Below are 19,571 nucleotides of genomic sequence, written 5' to 3' on the forward strand. Positions count from 1 at the left end.
AAATCTTTTTCAGTTTAGATGACATAATTATTTAACACAAATGTAATATGCGAGTACCATGATGGGATTTCTATTGCTTTAAAATTGACTTTCTCACCACGAATAAGTATGGGTGGAGGAGGTGGTGGTGGTGTAGGGGCAGTCGGGGAGTCAGGTTCTCCAGGTGCTTTAGGATGGGGAGCCGGGATGATCTTTTTCATTAGCACAGGCTTCTCAGCCCTGGCTATCTCTTGCCTCTCCTGCCACTGGGCGTAGTTGTGATCCAAAGAAGGGGGCAAAACTGCATTTGGGAGCAGTCCACTACTGCAAAGATATAACACTGCCTTGTTAGCCACCTCTGTTATATATTAACATAAAAAAAAAATTATAAAACAAAACAAACAAAAAAAAATGCTACAGCATTTATAAAAAGAACTATGTTTTTATTCTCTTTTGTAACATTTAGTAAAATGTCTTTACCAACTTGTGTACCAACAGAAAGTCATATTTTGACATAATATACCTAATACATGAATATAAAACATTTTTTCTGCAATGCTGATTTATGTCAGTAAATTAATTTCAGACATTTTTGAAGATCAAGGTGAGGGAGTGATTATGGTGAAACATTGAATCATTTGGTATCTCTGAAAAGCCCTGAATGCCCTCTTTACAGGACATCCAGACTTTAAAAAATTGTGGCATGTTGAGTCTCACAGAAATTCACTAAAATACAATGTCCACATATGTGGAGGCCTGGTTGTAGGAGGTTAAAAAGACAGTATACAATGTCAGGCGTGCATGCACACACAGAAAAACTTGCTTCACTGCTGTTAATAATTCATGGTAACAAATGAAGTATACAAACAAGCCAACCACACGACTTGTCAAAGCAACCATGTGAAATGTGACACTGCCTGTCGACCTCAAACAATGGAACTAGACCATACAGGCTGCATTCCCTATGGAAAGGTGATATTTCTGCTCTAGGAGAGCAAAGAATAGACAGACACTCAGTGTTAAGTTTGCTCTCGATGCTCATATACTAGTTTAACTGGCATCATCATTCACTATCAAACTATACATAGCTACTTAAATTTAGTTCTGAAAATTGTTTCAGATAAAAGTATTGAAATATAAACAACTTAAATCATTTGACAGACATGGAAAAGACTCACTTAGGAGAGACTTTGCGCGTCTCCCAGAATTTGGACTCCTTCACCTTGTACCATGGAAAAGTCCGCTCCATTTGCTGTAACAAATAACAGTGACAGTGCAATTTTCAGTAATGATGTAGGACTGCTAGACATTCTATTGTAAGAATTGTGTGTCCACGAGCATTTTCTCACCCGAATAAAAAAGGACTTGAGCATGCTGTTGGCCTTCCTGCTCTCTAGCTGACCTCCATCTGAATTGAAGGCTGTCTGGATGATTTTCACAATGTCATCGCTGAATTCCAGCTGAAAGAGAGAAGCAGAAAATGACACCTGGCTCTCACATCCATGTGACCGGCATCTGACCCCTGCTGCATTAGAGGCTCAAAAAGGCAGCAGAGATTCTTTCAAAGAAGAATAGAAGCAGTTTTTTTTTGTTTAAACTCATTAAAAGGAGATTCTCAAAAACTCTTACCATAGACTTATAGCGTCCAGAATCCATTTTCTTCTCCACAGACTCCAAATCGAGCGGTGAATCATTTGGTGGAGAGACCTCCGTTAGCACAGGGGGGTCAGGGCCCTCTGGGGAACGGCGTGAAGGAAGGCTTTCTTCTGTCTCTGGGTTCAGCTCAGGTGGCTTCGTAACCGCCTGAGAAAAAGAAGATTGATCAATAGGTTATGTAGTGAAAATAAAGCCACTGTGGAACTTCTAGGACTGCAGACGGCTACTCACCTGTCTGTAGCGAAGCAGGTGAGTGGATGTGCGAGAGTTGAGCAGAGCAGTGAGAACTTGCCGCATGGACTTCTGAATTTCTTTCTCTAAGACAGTGCGCCACTCAGCAGAATGGGGCTCAGTGCAGTTTGCGCAGGTGTAGGCCACAGTCTCAGGCAGGTTGGACAAGAGCTCATACATATCATCTAAAGAAAAAAAAGAATACAAAAAGCAAAGATTATATTTGCATTGTAGCATTAAAGAAACATGCACACTGTATAATGCTTTCTTCACATCTTAACTAAAGACTACCATACCAAAGTCTATGCTTGGTAAGACTTTAAATGTTTAAAAGTCTCAAGACTGCATTTATTTGATCAGGTAAAATTTGTACAGTAAAAACAGGACTAAATGTTGAGAAGCCATTGTTCCAGTCTTTAAAATTCATGCTAATATTGTGCTTTGAATAAATTTAAGCAAAGCTTCTATACATTTAAACCAACCAAATATTAGTTATTCTCTCAGATGTATTTTTAGTTTGATCTCATGGTGCCCTGTAATGTCACATGACAGATAACAGACATGGGGAAAAAAACTGATAACTCACCTGTTAAACTTTCACATTTGGCATGGACCCAGCGATCACACTTTCTACACTTCATCCTTTTGCTATCACAGTCATCGTCATCATAGCACTTACTACAGAGTGGGCAGACGTTGCCTGGGAAGGAGGGAAAAAACAAAACAAAACATGAATTACACAGTTTAAAGGCATAAAATAAACATCCAAAATGAATTGCACTGACCTTTAGCTAAGAGTTTGGCACAGTCATGACACAAAGAGAAATCATGTGACCACTGAGCATCCCAGGCCTTCCCTGGTTTGGTGGCTCCACAGCTCTTACAGCGCACACACTTGGTGCAAATCTGCAGAAGGAAAAATAATCATGGGAGAATGCAGCAAAAATACCACAGATGTTACAGACATCTAAGATTGAGAGTGTACCCAGACTCTTTTCTTCTTGGTGGGTCTGGTAGGGTGGTTGGGTCCCAGGCACTCAGGGTGATAGCTATTTCGGCACTTGTCACACTCCAGTAGTTGCTAGATTGAGGGGGGAGGGGAAAAAAAAAAAAAAAGCACAATTTTTAATTTTGATTCTATCTGGGTATTGAGCGCTTGTCATTTCTGAAGGTTTTGGGGGTGGGCTATGGCTTTTAAAAAGAAATAAGCCCATACTGGGAAGTTGCTTAGTCAGTTATTAAGTGTACCAAAAGGAAATGATAATTCCAGAGAGCTGACAAGTATTTGCCTTTCATAAAGGAGGCATTTTTCACTAGCACATACCAAATGAGGACATTCATCATTTGTGATCCAAACTGACTCATGCTTTGAATATTAAACTTTTCCATTTATCTTTAACCATAACATCAGAATGCTTCCCATCCTTTTAGATCTGACGGTCATATGACTTAGTATTGTGTGAAATAAATAAGCCTTTTAGGAATAAATACATGAATCTGTCTCATAATACTGGACCCCTTTAAATTTGAAGGTTTCAAAACTTTCCTTCCTCTGTTCCAACACTCTGTTCTGTTATTGTTGGAAGCACTTCACTATTCCTATGATCGGAGACTCTGAAATACTAAATCAAAGTGTCCTCATTTGTCTTTAATTCTTTAGGAGAAACCCTTAGAACATGAAAAATACCTGCCATTGAGTTACTTGCATAGTTTTTCTTCCGATGATTTTTTGTAATGCATGTCTGCATACAATTTGTGAATATGAAGCATCTCTGATCTGTCTTGTGACACAAATGCAACTGAGTAGAAAGTCTTACTTTGGTTTTCTGATACTGCCGGCCACAGACGTGGCAAAAGCGGCATCGACGACAACACCAGTTCTCCCACTGTTCCTCATGGGGGCGTTCTGTTTCCCCCAAGCAGAAAAGGTGGAAGGGTTCACAGCAAACCTGGCAGAAAACAAACTGAAGACGACAAGCCATAAGAACAAATCCCATCATTTTTGTGTATCAGGACTTATTAACAAAATATAGCCCACCTCTACATTACCGCTGCTGGCACAGAGAAAGCACACCACCTGCGGGGTGATTGGCACAGAGGTGAGAATGCTGAGTCCACCCATGTCCCACACATTCTCAATGTCATAGTCCTCCTTAAAATCTACTCTGATTCGATGCACTCCATCGCAGGGCGCTTTCTGCTTGGCGGTGCCCTCAGTCGAAGGAGTGCTCTGGGAGTTTAAAGTACTGCTGTCAGGCTTGGGTATCATTTTCTCCTGTTTAATAAAACAAAAAATTTACATTACATCACTGCATATGGCAGGTGCTTTTACAAATTGATTTATAGTCTATTCAAGGTACATTTTATCAGCATGTACATCCCCTGGGAATTGAATCTGTGACCATCGCTTATGCTATGAGTCAGGAATATCAGCATCATAAAGAATATCAACCACTATCCAGAGAAAGAGAAGACAAACCTTTTTATTTTTATTTCAAAAAATGCTTATGGCATAAAATAGTACAAAAGTGCCTGGAACATCTGCTTACCTTTTCTTTTGGTTTATGCTTGAGTGGTTGAACACATCGAGTGGTCTGTTTCTTTAGCTTTGTGTCGGATGCTAAAAGATGACATGAACATAAAACAGAAACATTAAAGCTGCATTTGGTAAGGAGTGCCCAGTCCTAGACTGACAGGTGGCTTTGTACGAGCAGGATTGGCCAGTTCATATCCACATGCCCTTACCTGTGTCTGTGGCGGAATTGGGCTGACTTTGTTGCTGAGATTTCTTCTTGGGCTCAGTGGGTTGGGATTTCACAAGACCTTCCTTTTTTGCTGGCAATTGGCTTTGCTGCTGCAAGGACTGCTGGGACTGTGCTGGTGGGGAAGATGGGGCAGTGTGTACAGGGGTGGGTGAAGAATTGGGCTGCTGCTTGCGATCCTTTCTTAAGGTTGAGCTCAAAGGGGTTTGGGAATGTTTCGGGTCATCAGACGGACTAGAGAGTGGAGGATCCTTTGGGGGGGAAGCTGGTGAGGATGGTGCTGAAGGTTGTGCCTGCTTCTGTTTGTCCTCTCCCTGCGTAGGTGGTGGAGTTTCACCTTTCTTACGGGGAGGGTCATCTTTTGGAGGAGGGGCTGGTTTGGGGCTTGCTTCAGAACACTGAGATTTGTGATGTGAATCCTTTTTTTCAGACAATTTATTCCTCCTCCTGTCCTTTTTACCTGTTGTTGATGCAAACAGGCAATTAATTGAAACATTAGATCATCATTGGCTCATAAAAAGGGTGTTCCCAGAAAACTGACCTTTTGCCTGCTTCTGAAGAAATTTCGAAGGCATCCACTGCAAATTCTGACACTTCCGTACTCTGGTGATGCAAGAACAAAGTTTTAAGGGCAATTACACTTTTAAAGTTCTGAACGCCACGATTAACAGATTTCACACTTACTTGCAACACTGCTTTTTAATATTGCGTCCCCCAAATTTGGGCTTATCCAGGCAGTTAGTGCAGACCCCACAGTCATTTGGGACTTGGCAGCCTGGACACTGCCCGCAGCGTCTAGAGCGCCGGCCCTTTCTGGGTGGGGCCTCATGGACCGTTTTCTGCCTTGTTACTGGCTTTATAGGAGGTGTGGGTGGCTCCGCCTCCTCAGATCCCGCCACTGATGATTTGTCTATTCAAGCATCATTAAAGAAAGTATTAAAAACAAAATGACACTTTTCCAATTAACAAATTCTAAGATGTTCTCTCACCATCATTTCCCATGGAAGACAAGATCTTTTCTCTCTCCTCCCATGGCAAGGCACTAAGGGTAGGCATATCATCTGGGAACACAGCACGGTTGCGACCCAGAGCTACAGCTGCACGGCGACACACATGCTTAATGCGTGGACCACGGACTGACGTTTCAGAAGAGTCACTCTCTTGACCCTGCACAAAACAAACAAACTGTGCATTTGGGAAAAACAACCTGAGAACATCTTCCAAACCAAAAAAAAGATAGCAAAAGACAGAACATACCGGTAATTTAGGTTGATCACCAGGTTGTACCTCTCTCTTTTCTATCTCAATCAGCTGAGCCTTAGCTTCTTTCAGCAGTTTTGCGACACGCCTGTCTGTGACTGGCTGTTTCTCGGCATGATCTAACACGGAGTCCAGTGATGTGGTGGCAGGGGGCTTTCCCATCTGCCCTGCTTGGGTAGCAGCACTCAATTTCTCCTTGTCCTTCTCCCTCTCTACACCCTCCGCTTCAATACTCTTCTCTGAAGGTCTGCCTTTTTTGGCCAGACGACCCTTGGACGACAAGGCCCCAACAGGTTGAACTGCTGCGGAGTCACTTGGGGAGGCCTCTGCACCAGAGTCAACTGTGACTGACTTCTTGCGACCAGGTGTCCTTTTTTGGGTAACAGATTCTTCAATGTCCCTGGCCTCCATTGGAAAGAGGGTGGATGTAGAATTAGGGGAAGCCTCTGATGGAAGGCTCTTCCCTCTTTTATCCCAGTCTTTCCTTCCATCTCGTTTGTTTTCTTTTTCACGCTCTCTATTCTTCTCTGTGTCCCTGTCTTTCTCCTTTGTACCCGTGTCTCTAGCAGCAGAGCCACCCCGTTCCCTTCCTGCTTTACCAGTTCCCGCACCTGATCCTTGATTACTGGGGGTAAAACGTGGGAAGAGCTGTGAAGATGAAGTAGAACTCGAACTTACACTGAGACCCCCTGCTGCTCGCCGCCCATCAGAAACTCCGTGAGTCGTAAGACCAATGGAGCCTGAGGGGAAGCCACTGAAAGAAGCTTGGGATAAGGCACTGGCAGCAAGTGGACTGACTGCAACTCCAGGCAATGGACTGGAATTCCCAGTCACGCTTATGGGAACAGAACTGCTAATCATGGATTGTTCAGAAGCCTTCCCTGTTTGAACTCCTGACTGACTGCTCCTGGTAGTCATACAGTGACTAGGTGACCTAGGTTGCCCACGTGAGAACCTGGACCCCTTTCTCTTTTTGTTTGATGTTGGTGAGACCTGAAGGGGAGACAGAGAGCCTGGGCTGCTCCCTGACGAGGATGGGAGGGTGACCGACTCAAAGATGCGGGAATGAGCAGGACTTGGAGTGAAGAAGGGGGGGCGTAGTAGGGGGCTACGCTTTTGGAGTGGCGTTTCAAACCGTGACGAGGTGTGCTGGTGGTGATTGTGGTGAGGATGATGATGATGCAGGGGGGAGAAAAGTCTGGAACCTGTCCCAGCTGCACCACCAGGCACTGGGAATCCTCCTGGTGCGACGCCACCTCCACCAGGTCCTGGTGGCATGAGGCCCACATCCTCAGCAGTCAGTGGAGGCGGACGAAAGTTGTCAAAAGTGGGCTTGCGAATAAGGCCCTCCTTTGCATACTTTGCAGAGGAGAAGTACTTATTTTCAGCACATGATAAAGACTTCCAGCGGAAAGTGGGCTCACGTAGTATGGACCGACGCTTGTCGTGAGAGCTAGAGAGTATTGGAGGGGTGGGCAGAAAAGGGGCAATGGAATGTGACATCATCCATGGAGAGTGGGAGTGATGTTCTGGTGCATTAGATGAAGCTCCCTGGGGAGGCTGAGGAGGGCTGAGAAGAGGAGGAGGTGGTGGGGAAGAGGATGACGATGCCGTGGAAGAGGCTTGTTGAGATCCAGCTTGTGAAACCCCTGTGGCTGGGCTGATGATGGCCTGTTTCCTTCCACCAATCAGACTGCCCCTACCACGTGTCACTAAAGCACCCCGCCTATGACTATGACTTCTGCGACCCCGACTGCTGCGCTCCATCAACACTATATGATCTGGCTCCGGCTCGGATGGTGGCGATGGTGGGTGCGAGGCATGGTGCATGCTGGCCTCTGTCTCTCCCTGAGAGGCAGGGGAATGATCTGCCTCTTCTGAGAGGGCCTGGGTGCCCTCAGAAGCCTGGGAATCACAGGAAGAGTCATCAAGACTAGGGCTGCTGGAACGAGATGATTCGCCAGAAGAGAGCTGAGAGGAATGCTGAGAAACTGCACTGGAGCCACAAGATGCCGCACTGCTACTGAATCTCCCGTTGCTAGTGCTATTATTGCAGCTGCTGTTAAGGAGACTGGCTGCAATGTTGTTGGCGCTGCCAGTCGGGACAGGAGGTGGGGGAGGAGGGAGAGAGTCCACAGCAGGCCCTGCCCCGGCTGTGGCAGTGGTTCCACTTGTGACTGGGGCTGTGGAAACGAGAGCTGGGGCAGGTGTTATTGGTTGAGGTGCTGGAGCAGAAGCTGCAGAGTCCAGTCGAGCAATTTTCATGTGTGGTGGTGGAGTGCTGAAACTGCCCTCATCCTCAATAAACCGCTTTGGGGTCTTGATGATGCGCAACGACACTGTGCTCACAACAGGCATGATAAATTGCCTTATGTTTGTTAGTTGCGTTCGCCTCCTGTGCTTCCCACCCTCAAGACCTGCAGTTCCTTGGGTGCCGATAGCTTCTTTTTCCAATAGCTTCTTTTTCTGGGCCCCCTTTTTTGCCCGCTGCAGCAGCTGCTTTGCAATAGTGGCATCAGTGCGTTTGGAGGGAGGGACGACCCGCACTGGTTTGATATGGCGAGGGCTCTGGCGTAACCCTAACGGCCTTCCGTGTTTAGTCGGAGTCATTGGGTTGACTGTTTGGGAATCATGGGGATCTGGGCTAGTGCATTCATCAGCAGGATGAGAAGCCCTGAGCTTGAGATCATGCGGAGTTCGGGCACGAACCCTGAAGGCCTTATGTTTGGCAGTCCCAGGTGCCATGGTGGACATTTCCTGGGCCGAGGCGGCATTAGCAGCCTGAGCAGCAGCAGCTTCAGCTTTAAGGCGCTCGGCAGAAGGTGGCCTGCCCCGCCCCCGGCTTCGTACACCAGGAACTGGGACACTCTTCCTCACAATGGCCTTCAACTTAGACTTCAGTGGGCTCAGTTTGACATCCCGCAATCTTTTCAGTTTGGTCACCTTGGACTCCCGGCTGATTTTGTGAAGCTTAGCCTCAGATCCCTGATGGTGCCCAGAACCAAGCAGAGTTTGCCTTTTCTCCGTGTCTTCGTCCTCCACACCGTCCTTGTGGTGTGTGGGACTGGAGCTGCACTCCTGTTCTGCATCCCCATCCTCTTCAGGGAGTGCAGGGCCACTTTGTTGCCAGCTCCTCTGGCTGGCAGAAGCAGGTGGGCGGCCTCTTCTTTTTTGTTCTCCAGTGCCAGGTGGCCTCCCTGGTGGTCGTTTTACTTTCTCTGTAGGAGCTGTAGCAAGAGGCAAAGGGGCTGTCTCAATATCAGTGCCAACTCTCTGCACAGCTAGAGCCCTAGGAGGACGTCCTCTGGGTTTCTTTTCTGGTGAGATGGAACCTGACAGAAAAAGAAAGCACTACATTAATAATCTGTACATTTCTTCATGTTTTAAAATGCATTATAATTAGACTTATAGGTTATATTTTAAAAGATCAGATGTTAAAATTATTTTACAATACATGTGGAGACAGACAGAATTAGAGATGTAAAAGACACTTTACCTATTGACGTCCTTCCTGGGCTATGTATTCTTCTGTTGTCGCTGACTGTGCTAAAGCCTCCAAATTCCTCCTAAAAATGAAAACAGAGACGGATTCAATTAACTCAGTAGTTCAGTGTGATTTAGTTTTAGTTTTAAATGAGCATCCACAAAATCCAAAAGGCTATTGTCAAAAGAGCCATTTAGTTCTGCTACACTCCATCGCATGACTAAGAAAATGTTGACCACTCAGCGTTGGTCACTCAATGCAATGTTAGCAATTCTCATCCTGAAACCACCAAACAGTTGATGACAGCTCTGCACTCAAGTGTTGAGGTAAAAAAGAACATTAGCTGTCTACCCATACATAGTTCATTTATGGATGAAAACACATTTGACAAATCCAAGGCAATATGTTCCTAGCTTGTTATTTGAATTATTTTAATATCTAATTGTCATACCCTCTGGTTCAGGTAGCACATTTCATTCATTTAATCAACATTTGTTCAAAATAACATCCAGTGTGCCCTTTTTTTTTTTTTAAATAAATGAATGCAATAATGCATTATATGACCCTTTCATCATCAAAACAGGCTCAGTAACCCTAATGAATTAAAAACAGCATGGAACTACAGCAGGCAACTGCAGAAAACCTGAACTCAAACAGTTCATTACGTGTGAGTGTACCCTTAATGTCCAATAATCAGCCTGGCAGCTACTTGCCCAAAACAGACTCGCTCAAAAGTAGGCAAAACAAATTGCGATGCTCTACCTACAACTTGAGAAAGTAACAATCTCATCTATGATGGCACCTCCTACTGAGATGACCAGTTCCGTCAATTTCACTCAGGTATCCTTAGCAGATGCTGTCGCTAGGCTGCATGACATCAGCGCTGATCTCACTGTCAGGACATCTGTTGCAATGGCCGTATCGCCTGACAACTGCTCCACCTCCGTCAATCAAACAGGCTAAGCTTTGCAGACGTCCTATGATAGGATTTTATAAAGCTCTAGGCTTTTATGATAGCCCTGTGCTTATCTCACACCTGACATGAGGGATACAGGGAGGAATGCTGATTACATGGCCCATTTGGGCTTTCGCCTTCCTGATCTAATTCTGTCACAACATTTTAGGTAAGCCATAATTCCAAATCCATTTTTGAGTCAACTTAAATGCTCCATATCCCTTTAAGTCAGCCACATTTCCCACATTTATCAGATTTTTCAACAGGCTTACAGTGCAGATGATTACTGTAATTACTGTCTGCTCTGCAGCTGGGTGCGCTGTTTTATGTTGTGATAAAAATGTCTCAGTCATTGAAGCGTCCTTGGTGTGAATTAAGTTGTACTCACAAGGACACACACAGAGAAAAAGCATCCTCTAATCGTGTGTGTGCGCGTGTGTAGAGGCCATTTCCACAGAACATTTAAAAAGGATTTTATGGACCTAACTGAAACTGGGAGTGCATCAAAAGGAATTCCCCGCAACTATGAGTTCTAAAGCGGAGATGTGCAAAATGGCGTTTTTATGATCAAATAATCAAGTATTCAATCTTGAGGGAGAGCTGTATTGGACAAAAAAGGGGAATTTAAATCAGATGCTTCATTTGCATTCAAAAACAGCTAGAAAGAGCAGAATAACATTGGAATAAGTATTATAAAATGTGTTAGAAATGTGCAAGTTTGGCCATTTTACCAGGCTGTTTAGTCACTATTGACTTCCATGGTATTTTTTTCTCCGACTATAAAAGTCAATGGTGACTCAAAACAGCCTGATTACAAAGTTTCTTCAAAATATATTCCTGTGTTCGGCAGAACGAAGAAATTCATACAGATTTGAGGGAGACTTGAGGGGGACTAAATAATGACAATTTTCATTTTTGGGTGAACTATTGCTTTAAATACAAAGCTCAGTCATGACAGAACGCTCATATAAAATATATGACTCCCAATATACATCTATACATATGCGTATGGCCGTAACATCTGAATAAGATGAATTTACGCACATAACAGAAAGAGAACACTACAGAAAACTAGATTAAACCACTAAACTTGAGAAAAGTGTGAGCAAGTGACAATAATATAGCCTACATTCATGCCAGTGTGCCCAACCGTTTGCTTAAAGTTTTATACACATTACTACTATTACAGTCTAAATGGGTCTTCATTAGATTGAACAAGTACTGACAACATTTCACTATGCACTAAACCTAGCTCTCAAAAGATGATTAATGTCTGCAAGTTCCTTAAACAGCCTATTGTGTTGATTTTCAAGCCTTAGGGGGCGTTTCATTTCATATTCTTTATTTATAGCAGCATGTGGGGCTGCAGCTAAATTCCCTTCGGTCCAGTTTGTAGAACAGATGCCGCCGGAGACTGCACACATACAAGTCCAATCTCTCTAACAAATCCCCATTCAGCTTTAATTTCAACATATGGCGACAAATTTCTTATGGGAAGCAGAACAAAATGAAATGAGAGTCTGTTATCAGATGATCAGTGTTAACAAATCATCTTAATTGAGTAATTTTTTTTTTTTTTTTTTTTTCATATCCAATCACTGATGGGCAAAAGACCAGTGACGGGGAGCTAATTCAGATAAGGCTGAAGAAACACATAAAAACAGCAAAGATAATGTTTACAGCACACAGTGAATTCGTTAGTCTAATTTTTGTCCTCCAGCTCTTTCGAACACAGGCTCTCGGAGCTACGATGACTTCATTGCAGCTCTACTGTTGTGCCGAAGGTGATAGAGTACTAGAGAGCTGCGAGCAGTGGAGCTCAAAGTCAGTGTGACACCATGAGTAGCTCTCAATGACAGCACGACTCTGCCTCAGGCACTCAGAAGCGCGCTCACGCACACACTCTGACACACACACACACACACACACCCTCCTCCACCTTGTGCGTGAGGCACACTGCAAGATGTAAACAACATCCCAAGACAAGAGGAAAGGGAGGAGGGATGGAGGGATGCAGGGAGGGAGAAACAGAGCATCATTCTGACCATTAAAGCGTGGACAGAGGATGAAGACGCCTTGAAAATGTTTAAATGAACCATTTTCATCATTATCATTATTAACCTTTAACCAGGCAAGTCATTTAAGAATGAATTCATATTCACAACAACAGCCTGTCAGGAGAATATCAGTCTCTTGGAGGACATAACATAATACACGCACTATTTCTCAAAACATAACACACACAAATAAAGATTAGTTAAAACATGAAAAGCTAATCTAAACAGCACACCCACGCACTACAAGTAGCCTGACTATCTGCTCCGGCAGAGCTGCTCAATCAACACCCACGACTGAGATGGAGGGGGGAGCGGCGATACTGGGCTCGAGAAAGTGACACTCAGCTCGGCCAAGGCGCCCGAGCACCTGCTGCCAGAGCAGGATGGGGGAGGAGAGATAGTGGTGGCGGAGGGGGTGACACAAAAACAATACTCTCTAATTACTTTATGTTTGTTACCACATCTTTATTCCCCAGACATTTTTATATGGGGGCAAGAAAGTATTTGGATACACAAGTTAAATTAAAGAAATAAAAAAAAGACACACAACGGTAATCATTAAAATTATTATACTTCTAAAAAGGCTTTGAAGAAGTAACTTTATTTTGAAAAACAAAGTTCTGTTTCCATAAACAAACAAATAAGAAAAAATAATAATAAAAGTGCAATATTTTATAAGCATTAGAAATAATGAATAATAAAATAACTGTTTTCTTTATTTTTGAACATTTGTTTAATTTAAAAAATGTAGAAAAAGCATGTTATATTAATTTTTGTTTATGGACAACACTAAGAAAAAAAAAAAGTATAATAACACTACTTCTACTACTACTACTACTACTTATAAAAATAATAATAATAATAATAATAATAAAACAAAGCATAACAACAGCACATAAACTGCTTATCTGGAAAAAAAATCTGAAGTAAAAGTCCAGCTGATTAAAAGTTGAGAAAAGTTATACAACCATATGTTAGCATATGCTCCTTGGTTTGACTTTTTAAAATATTAATAGGGCCATGCAAAAAGTTTTAAGAACAGGTGATTGGTACAAAAAAAGGCTGATCATCAATAAGCCAAACATGTGAACAGCCCCAATAGAAGGAAAGGATTGCAAATCAACATCCTCCTTTCTTAAAAAAAAAAAAAAAAAAAAAGCAGATAAAGTACTTGTTTGTGCCACCTCTCAGTTCCCGTAAATAAAAGGTAAGCAAACAAGACTATTTGTTTACATAAACTCATTACATCCTGTTCTGAGCAGATGGTCACAAACCCAGGAAAGTTGCTCAACATGGCATCTACAGATCGCTTAAGAACTGGGCATAAACTGGCAAGCACACTGCAACCTGGCAACTCTCCCTCCCCAGAGCGGGACATAATTGCACTACTGTGTGTGTGGCCAACTATACCAAACACACACTCACACCCCTATAATCACAGTAAGCCAACATATCCACATCAAGATATGTAACTGATTATCATCTCTAAGCCCGGGGATATGTGATAGTACGGCCTTTCATAAATTCACTGAATCACCATTTTCTAAACAATGTGAAGTTCTGACAACTGCTGAGGCATCAGATTCCCTCAAAAATGCCTGTATAAAAGATACAGATACAAAACGCAATGCATAAAACATTAAAATGGGGTCAGACTGATGACATTTTCAGTTTTTAACCAAAAAGGACAAGCCCATCGACTCAAAGCAAACCTGTCTGGTCATCTTACCGGAAAAAAAAGAGCACTTTGTGTGGTCAAACATGAGAAAACTTATCTTGTTTGAAACCTTCAGGGTAAAGAACACGAAACTAATGGGGAACCCCGGTAGTTTGATTTTCGCGTCTCTCGAAACACACTTACAACACAAAAGGCATCAGGAGAAATTTCCCTTCGTAAGATGCCGATCTAAAGCTCTGATGTTACTCACGCACCCACATTCAAAGCACCCAAAACTGAGAGTTTCTGAAACAACATGTTCCAACACCTCACACCCACGCTAATGAGGAGCCGCGGCTTTAAGATAAAAACAAAGATGCGCCTCCTGCGAGGTGTAATGAGGGACGTAAATTCGGGGAGAATTGCTCCATGCGCTCAATGGCTGCTACTGCCCCCCTCAGAGCAAAAAGCGGGGAGCAAAACCCCCTCTGCCCGCCTACAAAAGCGGAATAAAGCCATAGATGGGACGGCCTGTGTCTAATTCCCTCCCAACGCTGTCCCAGGGGGAGGAGGGCTTGCTCTTCACCCTTTGATATCCACGTCTGTGCTCTTTCAGCTGCCTGCACTTCGTAAAGGCTGGAATAAAAGCAGACACAAAGCTTCCTGCTATGATCCACACGCTGTCTAGGGGACAGGGCCCTCTCCAGATAAATAGGCCAAACACCTGCTGGACTTCTTCGCTCCGTATAGGCCACGCCATTCATTAGAAAGCAGCGGAGCAAAGCATTCATTTGCTGTATCCATTCAACTGCACTTTTGTATGAGGCCTTGATATTGATCCTCATTCTGCTTCTGTAAGCGGGGCTTTACTCTGGACATTAAAAGGCAAGCCAAATGGCGTCCCGCACAAAGAAACAGATGAATGGAGACTTAAACAGGACACCTCCTGAAAGTAACAGTTGTCTAGCAAGCAGCCGAAGGCTCGTATTTGCACTTTAGATTTAGACCAAAATATCTCAAAAGTGGTTCTGACCATCAAAAAAGCTCGCTTTCTGGAGCCACGAGAAATCACGCAGACGTATTACCTCTATGTAAACATTTTAAGCCGTCCAAATGGGTTAATGAAGTAGTCTAAGAGGCAGCCATCAGAAGTGAAATCCTATTGGGGCCCTGTGGGCCCGTGCTGTTGGATTTGGGTCTGATGGGAAGGAGGGGCGGCGTGCTTCTGTTTACTGAGCATGCTACTGGCCTCAGGCTGCTCTGTGAGCTCAGCGGGCTGCGATGAACCAGAACAATCCTACCCAGGCACAACATCCCCTCTGAATGAAACTACAATGCTGTGTCCGCAACTCGCATGAGCTGCGAGCTCCGCTGGGATTTCAGCCGTCTGTCTGGCTTGTACACTACTTATACGTTTCACAAATGTATTCATGTTTTAATTGAACGCTACTCAAAAAGGCTACGAGGGCGCATTAAAGCACACCCGACCGCTACAATGGCACAGCTTCGATTAACGTGTTTAAAATAATTTCTTGAAGTCAAAATGCATTGTAATTCGCAAACCTTTTCACTTCTACGCTGGGGCATATTTATGAATGAAACGGGATACTCAATGAGGGGAGGGGAAAAAAAAAGAAGAAAGAATGGCAAAACAATGCTTAAAGAGTTTGCATAATTAACATCATCCAATAGCCTCCATGGCCTAAGTGACATCACAAGAAAAGGAAAGTGGTTTTAGAGGTGGAGCGGATAACCACAACTCGATGAAAGCCTACATAAACAACCGTTATCAATAACACGACAAGAACAGTATTTATTTCTTTGCCTTCAAAACAACTGCTGACATCATGTACGCAAAACTAAAGCAACAAGACTCTTAATCTCATAAGACAGAGTAGTAAACAAAGGGAGTATACTGTATATACGTACGTACATGTGCAAAGACATAAATAAAAAAAACATCCAAAGACAAGACATGTCTAATAACCGCATCTCCACGCTCTCAAATCTGCGCCACGTTTTCAAACGCTAAATGGCCCGCAGGCGAAACACAAAATCAAGAACGCTTTATGCATGTTTCTGGTCCGCGCCCGCTCTCTTTTCGATCTCCCCGCGTTTCCGATGCGCAGCGCTCTACTACTGAGAAAGGAAGATGGTAGTTTGTCACAGTACACACCCCCACACATAACAACCTCCGTCAAACGCTGGCTTTTTTTTTTTATTGCAGCCACCTTTTGCACCGCTCGAAAAGCTGCATTTGGCGTCTTCGACCAAACATATGGTCCACGTAGGCTCGGCGAGGTTTTGCTGAGGAATCGCTCGCTTCCTGACAGAAATATGACATTTTTTTCCGAACGCATACTGCTACTACGCAATATCTGAGAGGGGGAAAAAAAACATGTCCACCTCCCATTTTCCCGTGCATCAAGGGGTGCTAACGGGCTAACGCGTTAGCCAGCCTCCTCTCGAGGGTGAAGGAGATCAAACGCGAGAGGTTTACAATTACACGCCGCGAACTTTCGCAACAGAACGAACCATTCGCAAATATATGCCCCGTTCTCCGCCACAAAAACGCGCCAGGCAGCCTATTTTAATAGCAGCGCTGTTTATGCTACTAGCATCATCCATTTCTCAACCCAAGCTAGAGGGCAACGTATAACTGGACAAAATAACATCAGAAGTGCACACACGCACGGCCGCAATAGTTTTAGGAGCAGAGCGTTACATCTCCTAAACCCAATCCACGCTTTTATGTGGGTCAGTGCTTTAAAATTAAGTTTAAAATCCAAACAGACTGCAGCTGGGAGAGATGCACTCTGTGTGCTATCGCTAAATGCTCAGACAACAACAACCAGCTGGCACCAGGTGTTCAGTCCTGCTAAAATCTGCTCGTTTAGGCTCACCGAAACACCCTAACCTGTTTATTTCTCCACGAAAGTGTAAAGTTCTGTTACACAGCACCGGGCTTTTCACCCAGGTTGTCTTTAGGTGAAAGAAACGCGGCGAGCTAACTTGGAAGTCCGATATAGAGTCATCAAAAGGTATAATGCAATCTCTTATGGGCGAACAACGCAATTTAAAACGACGAGAACAACGGATAGGCGCTGAATATCTCCGAACTTCATCCTTTCTCCATCTTTGACCTCCTTTGGACCTAATTTTCGACACGGGCTGTGCACCAAGCAGGACGTTTTCCGCGCTTTTTATCCGAAAAAGTGATTTCATAGTGTTTGGAGTCAAAAAGCGGCGTCGCACGAAACGCACGAGACCCCGAATCAAATTTAAACAAGTTCAACCCGAAAAGCAACCGTCAGTTATCTAGCTTCGCATCTCCATCCTGTCAAAAAATGGCACTAAACTCCTCAGGGTCCCGAAATATGATGCTAGTACGCCTCGACACAGACACGAAACCACAGAAGCACAGCAACATCAGTCATTAGTTAGGAATAGGTACTGTTTTGATGTGGGCTAGCTAGCAGTTTAGCCTGTCAGTAGTCCCATAGTGAGAAAAACAGCACATGGATGGAGGCATGTGTCTGCTGCGCAGCAAAATAACTAGAACACTCACTCACTTACTCTCCTCACTGAGCAACTTAGAGCTGCTACAACAGCCGCGGAGTTATTTGTAATTCCCGCATTGATCATGAATGAGGCTAACGCTTTAGCCAGGGTCCCGCTTACCTCCCCGCTGCTGGAGCCGCTCGACTCCCCCAAAACATCCCGAAATTTCTGCAGGTTGCTGCCGATGGCAGCGGACACTTGCAACGCAGCGTCGAAACCGGGCCCGAGCCCGTTCGCGTTCGGATTAGTCCCCGCGCTGTTTCGGAGGGAAGCATTGACTCGAACTCGGCCCGCTTTCCTCCCGGTGCCCGAGCTGCTGCTCCCTCCGGGCCGAGCAGGGAACCGCCACCGACAGCTGTGCGCCATTTTACACTCTGCCTGCCTGCCCTAGGATCAGGAGCTCAGTGTGGGCGTAGCCCCGAACGAGCGATCTCCGCACACGGCCGCTCTGGTCTAGCGGTCAGAATGGATTATCCATGTTTCGGGGTGGAGGTACCGAGGACCCCGACAAGATCCCAGCGCAGAGCAGGCTCAGTGATGTTTTTACGCAGGTTCGTCGGCGATACTCAAGGGAGGGAAAAAAAACTGTTCATCAGACACAGGAAGACTGCTTAGCGAGATTTATATTTAAGTCTATGAGAACTTAATCACACTGAATAGTTAAGTTTTTATATATATATATATATATATATATATATATATATATATATATATATATATATATATATATATATATATATTCAATTCAACCGTTTCGTTTTTTCTGTAATATATTTTTATTTAGTAGAAATGGCGTTTAATTACGTGTGTGATTTCTGCACTCCTACCGTGAATAAATGGAATAGTGACTGTTTTCGCACAGGTTTCTTTGAACACGCCCCCGCCATCTGCTATTTGTCAAGAAAACAGGTAGCCCCGCTTTGAGCTCACGCCATTGGTTGAAGCAATTAAGCAACGTATCAGAGGTTGCACTTTTTACTTGTTTCTGCATATTTATATGAAATACTACAAAGCATGAAATTAAAGTAGGTAGATTACAGGACTGTCTAATCCCATCATATCATTCGAATTTCATCACAATGAATTATTAATTTAACCTAAAATGCAATTTCACGTCCCATAGAAGTCATTCTTTTTGAAATACTAATCTTTTGTAAGTTAATTCTAATGCTGCTGCAATCAGATGCTCATTTGGAATAGGATCGTTTTAGTCACTTTTTTTGTTTTTTTTTGCAGTTTTATAGGTTTAATTATTGACTTATTTGGGGTGTTTTATGCTTTAACTTAAACTTTAAAATTTAGATAGGACAGTAGGCCAACAGGTGGTCAAGTGGGTGGGTTCGGAAAAGGTCCACTAGCATTGGAACTCGGGACACTTAAGATCAACAGCCCACTAGGCTCCACTATGTCCTTCTTTCAGACATCACAGATGCAGAGGAACAGAGGCAAACCCATTTCATCAGACCCAAACCATTCATTAGGAGATAGTTCTCAACACTGATTTGTTATTTACTTAATCAGTAATTGATTTTATATATATTTTTTAGCAACAGCAAAACTACTAATAATAATAATAATAATAATAATAATAATAATAATAATTAGACTGCAGCTCTAAGAAATAAATTGAAATGTCTTATTTCCAAGCTTGCATCTTTCAACACACCTCTAGATTATGCACAGTTAATGCTACACACAAAATTACAATAAATCCCTGAAAGCTTTTGACTCAGTATTTAAAAACACTTTTTAAATACTTAAAAACATTTACACATCACTTATTTTCATTTTAGAACTTTTAATTACAATACAATTATTTATCCAATATTGTGCAATAAATCCATTAGCACATTTTAATATACAATTTAAAAAAAAACCTTGCCAACAAAAATAAAATGAACATCAAGAAAGCATGCTGTTATTTGCGGCAGTTCGATTTTAGTTAGTTTGCAGAATCAATCATTTAAGA

At 43.4% G+C, this 19,571-nt stretch overlaps 1 protein-coding gene across 1 annotated transcript in view; it reads right to left on the reverse strand.

Moving 5' to 3' along the window:
• Window positions 1–18,116, reverse strand: part of kmt2a (lysine (K)-specific methyltransferase 2A) — a 30,543-nt gene extending 12,427 nt beyond the window's left edge. Inside the window, exons 1-18 of the mRNA XM_043258585.1 lie at window positions 17,723–18,116; window positions 9,385–9,454; window positions 5,886–9,220; window positions 5,618–5,795; window positions 5,313–5,538; window positions 5,170–5,231; window positions 4,612–5,088; window positions 4,416–4,486; window positions 3,905–4,141; window positions 3,684–3,830; window positions 2,852–2,947; window positions 2,652–2,772; window positions 2,453–2,566; window positions 1,867–2,051; window positions 1,609–1,782; window positions 1,329–1,439; window positions 1,158–1,231; window positions 98–303 (exon numbers count right to left, since the gene is read on the reverse strand). Of these exons, the coding sequence (XP_043114520.1) occupies window positions 98–303; window positions 1,158–1,231; window positions 1,329–1,439; window positions 1,609–1,782; window positions 1,867–2,051; window positions 2,453–2,566; window positions 2,652–2,772; window positions 2,852–2,947; window positions 3,684–3,830; window positions 3,905–4,141; window positions 4,416–4,486; window positions 4,612–5,088; window positions 5,170–5,231; window positions 5,313–5,538; window positions 5,618–5,795; window positions 5,886–9,220; window positions 9,385–9,454; window positions 17,723–17,968 (6,130 nt within the window). The 5' untranslated portion in view covers window positions 17,969–18,116. The remainder of the gene's footprint in view (window positions 1–97; window positions 304–1,157; window positions 1,232–1,328; window positions 1,440–1,608; window positions 1,783–1,866; window positions 2,052–2,452; window positions 2,567–2,651; window positions 2,773–2,851; window positions 2,948–3,683; window positions 3,831–3,904; window positions 4,142–4,415; window positions 4,487–4,611; window positions 5,089–5,169; window positions 5,232–5,312; window positions 5,539–5,617; window positions 5,796–5,885; window positions 9,221–9,384; window positions 9,455–17,722) is intronic.
• Between the last annotated feature and the right edge of the window lie 1,455 nt (window positions 18,117–19,571).

This window comes from Puntigrus tetrazona, chromosome 15 (assembly GCF_018831695.1).
Source record: "Puntigrus tetrazona isolate hp1 chromosome 15, ASM1883169v1, whole genome shotgun sequence".
In the NCBI taxonomy this organism is placed as follows: domain Eukaryota; kingdom Metazoa; phylum Chordata; class Actinopteri; order Cypriniformes; family Cyprinidae; genus Puntigrus; species Puntigrus tetrazona.